At 34.3% G+C, this 13,102-nt stretch overlaps 1 protein-coding gene across 1 annotated transcript in view; it reads right to left on the bottom strand.

Moving 5' to 3' along the window:
• LOC148956313 (G patch domain-containing protein 3-like) overlaps positions 1-12,825 on the bottom strand; it is a 273,613-nt gene extending 260,788 nt beyond the window's left edge. Inside the window, exon 1 of the mRNA XM_089094902.1 lies at positions 12,631-12,825. Coding sequence (XP_088951028.1) covers positions 12,631-12,737 — 107 coding nt within the window. The 5' untranslated portion in view covers positions 12,738-12,825. The remainder of the gene's footprint in view (positions 1-12,630) is intronic.
• Between the last annotated feature and the right edge of the window lie 277 nt (positions 12,826-13,102).

Below are 13,102 nucleotides of genomic sequence, written 5' to 3'. Positions count from 1 at the left end.
TAATGTTTGTTGTTATAACTAAAATTTTGTCATTTGTCAGATATAATAGATTCATATTTGAAATCGACTTGTTATTAATTTGCTATTAGAACAATACTATTTTTTATTCAATATTGTCTACTATGTAATTTTCTGACAGATTGGACAATTGTTAAAGTACACATAAAATGTTTTGTTTTACAGTCGGTCATGGCGATTTCCACATCCAAACGCTGTAAACAGGAAGTGTACCTGCTTGGTTAAGCTTTGGAAGATCTATATGGTTCAAAATTACCATCGATTGGTGATGTTCTCAGGCTCTATGCCACAAATCTGAAAGTAGCCAAGACTAAACATGAGGCAGCAGTATCAGTAATTAAGGACGTTCAAATGTTCTGGGAGAAAGCCAGAATACCCATGTGCTGGAGTGATCATGCAGTTGCCTAACTTGAAGTTTTAGTGCAGAGATGGGAAGGGTTGAAGAAAAACAGCAAGAAGGACAGCAACTCAGATAGCCAATGAGGAAGAATTCAAGGAGGCTTTCAATGATCTCTTTGACGTAGCTCACCAGGAGGCGTCACATCTCATCCAAATTGAGGAAGACAAACAATTCTTGTTGGCCCAGCAGGAAAAAGGAAGGCGAGGGATTATGGCAGGGGTTGACGTGTCACTTACAAAGGAGACAGTACAGGAAAATAAACAAAAAAGCCAGTCTCACTTGAAGAAGAAACAGAAACTTTAAAGAGCAAATCTAGATCAAACTGTGTTGTTGGATTCTTCTGATTCGTCTTCTAGTAATGGTGATGCAGCCATAGAAGCAATACAAAGAATCGACAGTCAAACCATCGAACAGCCATGTACACCAAAACAAAAAAGTGGAAAAACTGACATTTTAACTCTCGCACTCCTGTCATGCCTAGACTGCAGAAAGACAAGTGAGAGGCAAGCATTTCAGATCATTGCCCCAATAATTCAAGCGACAGGTCACAACGTTCCGGATTTCAGTATCAACAGATCATCTATAAGACGTTACCGTCAGAAGCATCGTGTCATACTTTCATCTCAGTTGAAGGATTGGCATTTTTTGACAGGGGTGTTGATGCAACTGAAAAAAGAGCAATGGTCGAAGCACTCTGCCATGAAGGAACGGAGGGCCCACCGAAGCGCATCACTGTGGACAAAACTACAGTCACCAACAAGAATCTGCAGGACTTTGTTACACACAATGCAAAGAACTTCTTCCATATCCATTCCATTCCAGATAGTTTCTTGTCTACAGATCCTGATACCTGGGTGGATAATGAATCCTATGTGAAGGCTGAAGCAATCGTCAGAGAACTACGAGTAGTGAATGACACAGCCGAATGTGGAGTTGCCCTTATGCAGGACTACAATTTGCTGCTAACAAATATAAAGACCAGATGCAATTTGCTCTGCAAGTAGTTAAAGAGCATCGCAAACGTTTTCCTGATTCTAACAAGTCAACAATCCTTCAAGGGCTAGCCAAAACCTCTGACAGCCCAGGCCCAGCATGACTTTGTAGTGTGTAATTTTTTATCAATTACTGAAAGATACGTTTGATATTTGCTATGCCAGTGTCATATTTTAACCAGTCATTATGATCGTTTTAACAAACTAATGATTGGATTATTTAGTATTGATTATATATAATATGTCCTCATTAAATTTTGTTTGCTGAATGAATTTCCTAAGTGCATCCAAAATTACGTTAAACATTGTCCAAGCAGAAGTATAGTAATTGTATGCTAAACTTCACTTGAATTGAGCATACCCTAAATATTGACCAATTTGGAAAATTTTTTGCCCATGTTGTTAACTTTTGATGTAGACAAAAATGGCAGGGTGGGAGGTTTATAATTCTGAAGTGAAAAAATAAGGACCACCCTAGTATACACTTCTTTTGTGCGTCCCATATTAGAGTATGCTTGTCCTGTGTGGCACCCTGGCCTCTCAAATGAAGCAACACAAAAAATTGAAAATGTCCAAAAGAGAGGTCTAAGAATTATTTTTAAAGAGGGTAAGATACCATATTTGCATTTGTTAAATATTTCAAACCTAGAGACCCTCGAGAGATGAAGAAATAATTTGTGCCTCCGTTTTGGTAAGTTGGCACTTTTGAACCCCCGTACTACGAACCTTTTCCCTGAATACCATGTACCTGATAGAAATCGTCCTCCACGAACTGTGTCCCAAGCTATCCCCACCTTATCTCCCATTCTTTGTACTACCTTGCGGTATAAGAAATCTTTTATCCCTTTTTTTACTGATATAATAAATAGTGGTTAATTTGTACATAAATCTTGTCTTTACTCTTATATAATAAAAGAAACAGCTCGTTTTTCTTTTTACTCTTTTTTTTGGTTCCCTATCCCCTTTTTATGTTGTTTTTTAAACATTTGTTAATGTGTATATTATTTATTTTTTCAGTTTTATTAGTTTTTATCTTTTTAACTAGTTGCCATTTTGCAGTTTTTAATATAAGTGACAAAGGAATCATATAGCATTCTGATATTTAATTATTTATTTATTTTTATTTTTTGCATTGGTTGCTAATTTTTTAGTTGTTGTGCTTTTGTTAAGATTTTCTTGCTTGTTTGTTTATGGACTTCGAAATTCGAATTCGGCCCTTCAGGGCTTGTGATAGTAATTTCTCGAAATAAATATCTCTATTTCTATACATAAAATATTAGCTAGTGTAGTCCTAATTATCAGCCAACCCCAACTACTGTTTTAAAACAGTTAAGAATATGGATAACAATGGAAGAAAAAAACATAACCTGATTAATAGAAGCATGCTGCATATTATAAAGTAAGAATTTCTGTTGTTTTATTGTCTAGGATAAATATTGGGCAAGCAGTTCTACTCTCTAGGCTATAAAATTCTGGAAACCAGGCTACTTTACAACAATCCAAAATTCTAACTTATATAATTCTTATATGTACTTTGCTTCACTTTATTTCCTCCTCTCCCCTAATTGACTAGGCTAGCCCAAATTATACAAAGGCTACAATTAAAAATGTAGCAGTTGGCTATCTAATCTGCTCTTTAAAAGCTAAATCATTCTAAAATTTCGATCATACCACCTAGAAAGTAGGTTGTTTTGCCATTGGATGTCTCAAAATCTTTTTAACAGGTAAGTAATTAGCCTAGTTTGAATTTTTTAACCATATACAACACTCACAATTTTAAATATAGCCTACTGATAGACAACAGTGGGACCTTATCCTTGCCACATATTTATAACTGGAGCCTAATCTTGGAAAATGCTGTCTAGTCTTTGACACAGTATCTTAAAAAAGCACAAAATATCCCAATCATACAGTCAATCTTGGATAAATTTAATCTAGGACAAGTGCTGTGACAGAATAATGATATTAAAATATGTGTACAAGTAACAGTAAAATTCTAACTTAGCTATCTTGGAATGGGGTTAGGTTAGGAAAATGAAACTTTCAGTGATGAATCTACAGGCTAAAGTATGCCCTGGGAAGGTATTTGAAGTATTTACGGTAAGATTCTACTTTAGTTACTTTTAGCTATCTTGGAAAGGGGTTGGGTTAGGAAAATGAAACTCTCAGGGATGGATGTACATGCTAAGGCATGTCCCGGGAAGGTACTTTGAAGTACCTACCTCCACTCCTCCCCCCCCCTCTATAAAATGGTAAATTACTGCACATTACTAGTTGTTTTAGCTCACATTTCATCCTATATTATTATCATAATTATAAATCACTGCATACCTTACACAACTTCAGCTTTTAACCTTGTTCATTAAAATATATTCCAAAATTCTATTTCCACTATTAGCCATTTAATTTTCTTCCCATGCTGACTTTGGCTGTGGTATAATGAAACCGGGTTTGTTGTGATGTCACAAATTTGCTTATCATAACCCCTTAAGGGTAGAATGCAGGTGCCAAACAACTCTGTGTTGATAAGCCATTTAAACTTTATTAATTAGGGAAAGAATTTGGCAAGATAGACCAGTAAAAATAACCGAATCGTTTTTAGAGGACAAATTATGTCATGGGAAGATGCTTTTGAAATCCCCCTTCCACCCCAACTAAAAATTTTCTAAAATTCTACTTTAGAAGCTTTTAAAATATTTCTAAAGCACTAAAAGATAGAGTGCTAAAAACATCAGAATCGACTTCAGACGACACGTTATATCACTGAAAGAGGTTTTTGAAATCCACCTTCCCCCCAAACTCAAAATTTTCCAAAATTATACTTTAGAAGCTTTATTAAATATTTGTAAAGCGCTAATACATAGAGCACTACAAACATCAGAATCGACTTTAGAGGACAATTTATGTCATGGGAAGATGTTTTTGAAATTCCCCTTTGCCCCAAACTCAAAATTTTCCAAAATTCTACTTTAGAAGCTTTTTTAAATATTTGTGAAGCGCTAAACCATAGACCGCTACAAACATCAGAATCGACTTTAGAGGACAATTTATGTCATGGGAAGATGTTTTTGAAATCCATTTTCCGCCCAAACTCAAAATTTTCCAAAATTCTACTTCAGAAGCTTTTTTAAATATTTGTAAAGCGCTAAGACATAGAGCGCTACAAACACCAGAATCGACGTCAGAGGACAATTTGTGTCATGGGAAGATGTTTTTGAAATCCCCCTTTGCCCCAAACTCAAAATTTTCCAAAATTCTAATTTAGAAGCTTTTTAAATATTTCTAAAGCACTAATAGATAGAGCGCTACAAATATTAGAATTGACTTAAGAGGACAAATTATGTTATGGGAAGATGTTATTAAAATCCCCCTTCCCCCCAAACTCAAAATTTTCCAAAATTCTACTTTAGAAGCTGTTTAAGTATTTCTAAAGCACTAATAGATAGAGCGCTACAAATATCAGAATCGACTTCAGAGGACAAATTATATTATGGGAAGATGTTTTTGAAATCCCCCTTCCCCCCAAACTCAAAATTTTACTTTAGAAACTTTTTTAAATATTTCTAAAGCGCTAAGACATAGAGCACTACAAACATCAGAATCGACTTTAGAGGACAATTTATGTAATGGGATGATGTTTTTGAAATCCCCCTTTGCCCCAAACTCAAAATTTTCCAAAATTCTACTTCAGAAGACTTTTTAAATATTTCTAAAGCGCTAAGACATAGAGCAACACAAACATCTGAATCAACCTTAGAGGACAATTTATGTCATGGGAAGATGTTTTTGAAATCCCCCTTCAGCACAAACTCAAAATTTTCCAAAATTCTACTTCAGAAGCTTTTTTAAATATTTGTAAAGTTCTAAGACATAGAGCACTACAAACATCTGAATCAACTTTAGAGGATAATTTAAGTCATGGGTAGAAGTTTTTGAAATCCTCCTTCCCCCCAAACTCAAAATTTTCCAAAATTATACTTCAGAAGCTTTTTTAAATATTTGTAAAGCGCTAAGACATAGAGCACTACAAACATGAGAATCGACTTTAGAGGACAATTTATGTCATGGGACGATGTTTTTGAAATCCCCCTTTGCCCCAAACTCAAAAATTTCGAAAATTCTACTTTAGAAGTTTTTTAAGTATTTCTAAAGCACTAATAGATAGAGCGCTAAAAATATCAGAATCGACTTCAGAGGACAAATTATGTTATGGGAAGATATTCTTGAAATCCCCCTTCCCCCCAAAATCAAAATTTTCCAAAATTCTACTTTAGAAGTTTTTTAAGTATTTCTAAAGCAATAATAGATAGAGCGCTAAAAATACCAGAATTTACTTTAGAGGACAAATTATATTATGGGATGATGTTCTTGAAATCCCCCTTCCCCCCAAACTCAAAATTTTCCAAAATTTTATTTTAGTAGCTTTTTTTAAATATTTGTAAAGCGCTAAGACATAGAGCAATACAAATATCAGAATCGACTTCAGAGGACAAATTATATTATGGGAAGATGTTCTTGAAACCCCCCTTCCCCCCAAATTCAAAATTTTCCAAAATTTTACTTTAGAAGCTTTTTTAAATATTTCTAAAGCGCTAAGACCCAGAGCGCTACAAACATCGGAATCAACTTTAGAGGAAAAATTATGTTACGGGAAGATGTTTTTGAAATCCCCCTTCCCCCCAAACTCAAAATTTTCCAAAATTCTACTTTAGAAGCTTTTTAAATATTTCTAAAGCACTAATAGATAGAGCGCTACAAATATCAGAATCGACTTCAGAGGGCAAATTATGTTATGGGAAGATGTTTTTGAAATCCCCCTTCACCCCAAACTCAAAATTTTCCAAAATTCTACTTTAGAAGTTTTTTAAGTATTTCTAAAGCACTAATAGATAGAGCGATAAAAATATCGGAATCGACTTCCCATGACACATTATATTATGGGAAGATGTTCTTGAAATCCCCCTTCCCCCCAAAATCAAAATTTTCCAAAATTATACTTTAGAAGTTTTTTAATTATTTCTAAAGCAATAATAGATAGAGCGCTAAAAATATCAGAATCGACTTCAGAGGACAAATTATATTTTGGGAAGATGTTTTTGAAATCCCCCTTCCCCCCAAACACAAAATTTTCCAAAATTTTACTTTAGAAGCTTTTTTAAATATTTCTAAAGTGCTAAGACATAGAGCAATACAAATATCAGAATCGACTTCAGAGGACAAATTATATTATGGGAAGCTTGTCTCAAATACAGTCTTAGACCACACTTGATATACATGACACACGAAAACTAAGAGAAGAGAGAAAATAACAAAATGAAAAATAAAGTCAAAAAGGGTGAAAAAACGAGGATTTTGTGAGCCAGCACATATGGAAGGATATCTGGCAGAGCACTATTTCAAAAAAAAATATTCAATCTCCTCGAGAATGCACCATTTCATGAAATACATATCGGAGCTTTATAACCCCAACTAATTTGTTTTTTATAGGTATTATTTACTAATTAATTTTTAAAACGTTGTAACAGAAAATTTGGCAATTACGGTATTTAACCCCATTTGTTCTTAAAGCAATTCAAATATTTTTTTCAAATAGTTTAGTGTAGCAATCTTCATTCTTGAAGCTACGAGACATTATTGAAGTGTAAATAGAGAGGGGGAGAGAGAGGGTGGAAGTACATATTTAACTATAGAATGATTGGTACTTGTGCATTATAAATAACCCACCACTATACATGAAAGAAGTTAAGTTTGGTTACTGCTAATGAATTAAAACAATATAGGATGAAAATATAATAGTGTAGAAACAAAACAAAGTAGGGCTATATATTTGCACATTAAGGGGGTGGGGGTAAATCATAGCATATATTAAATACGTAACCTAACCTAGGTACCTTTTTCCCTCCCTAAACCCAAAAAAACAACAGTTTAAATATTGTAAACGCAATAAGAAATCACACTTTGCGATCCATTTGTCTGGTTTCCTTGTACGGTCTATAGAGGTGGATTATTTATAATGCACAAGTACCAAATAACCTATATTTGTCTTGATTATTTTTTTGTGAAACCCCTTAACATTTTGAGTTGAGTAACCACATAAAACATATTCAAATAGCTTAATCCTATAATGTTGAAAAATTTTGCTTTTCTTTTTTACATCCGCGATTTAAAATATATAAAAAATGCTGGAACTTATATAAAAATTTTCTTTTGAGGGTGGAAAGGTTAGCTTCAAGGGGATTTGATAGCAGGGGGAGGGCAAGGGCGGTGGTCAGCAACCTGCTCGCAGTGCCCCTGCTTATACTAATCTAAGCTGACCATTTTGTTGCAACGTGTTGCACTGGAATCATACTATAAAATCTGGTTGATAATTTGCCTGTCTAAAAAATTTGTCTGAGTTTTGTAAAAGGGGGAAACAACCCCTAAAAGTCAAAAATTTTAATAAAACTCATACCATCAAATTTGTGGCTCTTGGCAAATACCCCCCCGAAAATTACTCTCCGCAGAAAATACCCCCCCCCCCCCCACGGGAAATAACCTCACGGAAAATCCCCCTCCCCCCCCCCCCAAAAAAAAATAATACCCCTGTGGAAAATAAGGCTTTTCAAATTTCAAATTATCAACCAGATTTTAGAGTATGAAGGGGGAATGGGATGAATGGTAAGGGGGATTTCAAAAACTGAATGACCTTTAAAAATTTGTGAGTTATAGCAATGGAACCTTACAAAATAGATCTTCTGTTTAAATGAAGTACAACAAAATTGTTTTCAGCTTCAAAACTTTGCTCACTCCCAACTTATAAGGTTTTAAATGTATGCAAATACATTTCCTAAATTTTGGAAATAAAACATTGATATGGCTTAAAATTCTGCTCAAATAACTTAAATTGCATTTTCAGAACTAAAGCCAGAGAAAAAGAAACTGATAACTGAAAATTATGGTAAAATGTGGTTTTGTCAAAATTTCAATAGGTAATGGGTATTACAAAAACATCTTCCTATGACATAAACCGGGGGGAGGGTGGGGGCGGTGGTCAGCAACCTGCTCGCGGTGCCCCTGGTTATACTAATCTAAGCTGACTATTTCGTTGCAATGTGTTGCACCAGAATCATACTCTAAAATCTGGTTGATAATTTGTCTGTCTAAAAAATTTGCCTGAGTTTCATAAAAGGGGGAAACAACCCCTAAAAGTCAAAGATTTTTAATAAAACTCATACCATCAAATTTGTGGCTCTTGGCAAATACCCCCCGGAAAATTACTCTCCGCAGAAAATACCCCCCCCCCCCCACGGGAAATAACCTCACGGAAAATCCCCCTCCCCCCCAAAAAAAAAAAATAATACCCCTGTGGAAAATAAGGCTTTTCAAATTTCAAATTATCAACCAGATTTTAGAGTATGAAGGGGGAATGGGATGAATGGTAAGGGGGATTTCAAAAACTTTGAATGACCTTTAAAAATTTGTGAGTTATAGCAATGGAACCTTACAAAATAGATCTTCTGTTTAAATGAAGTACAACAAAATTGTTTTCAGCTTCAAAACTTTGCTCAATCCCAACTTATAAGGTTTTAAATATATGCAAATACATTTCCTAAATTTTGGAAATAAAACATTGATATGGCTTAAAATTCTGCTGAAATAACTTAAATTGCATTTTCAGAACTAAAGCCAGATAAAAAGAAACTGATAACTGAAAATTAAGGTAAAATTTTGTTTTTTCAAAATTTAAATAGGTATTGGGTATTTCAAAAACATCTTCCTTTGACAAAAAAACGGGGGAGGGTGGGGGCGGTGGTCAGCAACCTGCTCGCGGTGCCCCTGGTTATACTAATCTAAGCTGACTATTTCGTTGCAATGTGTTGCACCAGAATCATACTCTAAAATCTGGTTGATAATTTGTCTGTCTAAAAAATTTGCCTGAGTTTCATAAAAGGGGGAAACAACCCCTGAAAGTCAAAGATTTTTAATAAAACTCATACCATCAAATTTGTGGTTCTTGGCAAATACCCACCGGAAAATCCCCCTGGAAAATACCTCCCTGCGGAAAATACTCCCGCCCCCCTCCCCCCACGGGAAATACCCTCACGGAAAATCCCCCCTCCCCCCCAAAAAATACCCCTGTGGAAAATAAGGCTTTTCAAATTTCAAATTATCAACCAGATTTTAGAGTATGAAGGGGGAATGGGATGAATGGTAAGGGGGATTTCAAAAACTTTGAATGACCTTTAAAATTTGTGAGTTACAGCAATGGAACCTTACAAAATAGATCTTCTGTTTAAATGAAGTACAACAAAAATGTTTTCAGCTTCAAAACTTTGCTCAATCCCAACTTATAAGGTTTTAAATATATGCAAATACATTTCCTAAATTTCGGAAATAAAACATTGATATGCCTTAAAATTCTGCTCAAATAACTGAAATTGCATTTTCAGAACTAAAGCCAGAGCAAAAGAAAGATAACTGAAAATTAAGGTAAAATGTTGTTTTCTCAAAATTTCAATGGGTAATACGTATTTCAAAAACATCTTCCCATAACATAAATTGTCCTCTCAAGTTGATTCTGATGTTTGTAGTGCTCTATGTCTTAGCGCTTTACAAATATTAAAAAAAGCTTCTAAAGTAAAATTTTGAGTTTGGGGGAGAGGGGGATTTCAAAAACATCTTTCCATGACATAACTTATTTTCTAAAGTTGATTCTGATATTTGTAGTGCTCTATGTCTTAGCGATTTACAAATATTTAAAAAATCTTCTAAATTAAAATTTTGGTAAATTTTGAGTTTGGGGGGAAGGGGGATTTCAAGAACATCTACCCATAACATAATTTGTTCTCTAAAGTTGATTCTGATATAGGTAGCGCTCTATGTCTTAGTGCTTTAGAAATATTTAAAAAGCATCTAAAGTAAAATTTTGGAAAATTTTGAGTTTGGGGGGAAGGGGGATTTCAAGAACATCTTCCCATAACTTAATTTGTGCTCTAAAGTCGATTCTGATATTTGTAGTGCTCTATGTCTTAGCGCTTTAGAAATATTTAAAAAAGCTTCTAAAGTAAAATTTTGAGTTTGGGGGGAAGGGGGATTTCAAAAGCATCTTCCCATAACATAATTTGTCCTCTGAAGTTGATTCTGATATTTCTAGCACTCTATCTATTAGTGCTTTAGAAATATTTAAAAAGCTTCTAAAGTAGAATTTTGAGTTTGGGGGGAAAGGGGATTTCAAAAACATCTTCCCATTACATAATTAGTCCTCTAAACTTGATTCTGATGTTTGTAGTGGTCTATGTCTTAGTGCTTTAGAAATAATTAAAAAAGCTTCTAAAGTAAAGTTTTGGAAATTTTTGAGTTTGGGGGGAAGGGGGATTTCAAGAACATCTTTGCATAACATAATTTGCCCTCTAAAGTTGATTCTGGTATTTGTAGTGCTCTATGTCTTAGCGCTTTAGAAATATTTAGAAAAGCTTCTAAAGTAAAATTTTTAGTTTCGGGGGAAGGGGGATTTCAAAAACATCTTCCCATAATATAATTTGTCCTCTGAAGTGGATTCTGATATTTGTAGTGCTCTATCTATTAGTGCTTTAGAAATATTTAAAAAGTAGAATTTTGAGTTTGGGGGCAAGGGGGATTTCAAGAACAGCTTCCCATAACATAATTTGTCCTCTAAAGTTGATTCTGATGTTTGTAGTGCTCTATGTCTTACCACTTAAGAAATATTTAAAAAAGCTTCTAAAGTAAAATTTTGAGTTTGGGGGGAAGGTGGATTTTAAAAACATATTCCCATAATATAATTTGTCCTCTAAAGTCAATTGTGATGTTTGTAGTGCTCTATGTCTTGGCACTATACTAATATTTAAAAAAGCTTCTAAAGTAAAATTTTGGAAAATTTGGAGTTTGGGGGATTTCAAAAACATCTTGCCATGACATAAATTGTCCTCTAAAGTTGATTCTGATGTTTGTAGCGCTCTATGTCTTAGTGCTTTACAAATATTTAAAAAAGCTTCTAAATTAAAATTTTGGAAAATTTTTAGTTTGGGGGGATAGGGGGATTTCAAAAACATCCTCCCATAATATAATTTGTCCTCTGAAGTCGATTCTGATATTTGTAGTGCTCTATCTATTAGTGCTTCAGAAATATTTAAAAAGCTTCAAAAGTAGAATTTTGGAAAATTTTGAGTTTGGGGGGAAGGGAACATCCTCCCATGACATAATTTGTCCTCTAAAAATGATTTGGTTATTTTTACTGGTCTATCTCTTGTCAAATCCTTTCCCTAATAAATAAAGTTTAAATGGCTTATCAACACAGTTGTTTGGCACCTGCATTCTACCGTTAAGGGGTTATGATAAGCAAAGTTGTGACATCACAACAAACCTGGTTTCATTATACCATAGCCAAAGTCAGCATGGGAAGAAAATTAAATGGCTAATAATGGAAATAGGATTTTGGAATATATTTTAATGAACAAGGTTAAAAGTTGAAGTTGTGTAAGGTAAGCAGTGATTTATAATTATGATAGTAATAGGCTATAGGATGAAATGTGAGCTAAAACAACTAGTAATGTGCAGTAATTTACCATTTTACAGAGGGGGGAGGAGTGGAGGTATGTACGTCAAAGTACCTTCCTGGGACATACCTTAGCATGTAGATCCATACCTGAGAGTTTCATTTTCCTAACCCAACCCTTTTCCAAGATAGCCAAAAATAAACCTGACAAGTATGTGTCCTATAAGAGAGTCATGCATACTCCTGCCATTTACCTGTGCCCCAGCCATTTAAACATTTGCCTTTCAATTACTTGGACTAGCCTATCTGTCTTGGCTTTTCTCTGTCTAAAATTGCCCAGCGTCTTGATGCAACCTACTGCAAAATAATTGATAACTTCAATTCAATTCAACTTTCATCTAAATTTAAATGTTGAAAAATGAGATGTTTTCCAAGATTGTTGTAAGCTGATCCTATCTGATCTAGCCTAGTCTAAACCATCAGCCAGTCACAGCTATCTAACTCTATGCACATGATGTCCAGAATTAGGAGCCTGCTATCTGTGTATGGAAAAGATACTTTTTAATTAGAATAGGCCTAGCCTATGACCAAGATTAGGCACTGGGGGTTCTTCCCCTAGCCTACTCACTGATTTTTCAAAAGCATGACTCTTTTATTTGTGTACTAATTTTATCTGTTTAGCATGTTTCATTCAGAAGTTGACCCCTAAATACCAGATAGATACAAACCTAAAATGAAAAACTTCAAATCCATAATTTTCAGTAAAACCATCAAAGTAACTTCGAATATCAGCAATAGAAAACTGTTTCGGGATTCTCATTACTTGAAATAGCATGTTGATTAACAAGCTACCATAAATTATTGGATATAATCTCAGTTCGTAGAATATGAACTGTTGTTACTGTTACTGAACACTGTTGTTACTGAACTGTGTAAATATCCTGTGTTGAAATTTTAAAAATTATGCTGAAAAATAGCCTACCAAATCCTTTTCAAAAGAAAAGAAATGTTCTCAAGAGCTCCAGTATTCAAAATTCGAACATGTGCTTTTTGAAAGATGAATATTAGCACAAATCAACACTCTTAGGCTAATTGCGCCTGCTAGTGAAGTAAGGTGTAATTTTTCAATTAGCCTACAGAAAAAAAAATTGGTGCAATTTAGCGTTTTTTTTTCTAGCAAACTGTAAATTAAATTCCCTA

The sequence above is a fragment of the Artemia sp. Qi Xiang Cuo genome, chromosome 1, assembly GCF_049724085.1.
Source record: "Artemia sp. Qi Xiang Cuo chromosome 1, ASM4972408v1, whole genome shotgun sequence".
Classification (NCBI taxonomy): domain Eukaryota; kingdom Metazoa; phylum Arthropoda; class Branchiopoda; order Anostraca; family Artemiidae; genus Artemia; species Artemia sp. Qi Xiang Cuo.
The sequence above is the reverse complement of the archived record's forward strand: the minus strand, read 5'-3'. Positions and strand labels throughout refer to the sequence as shown.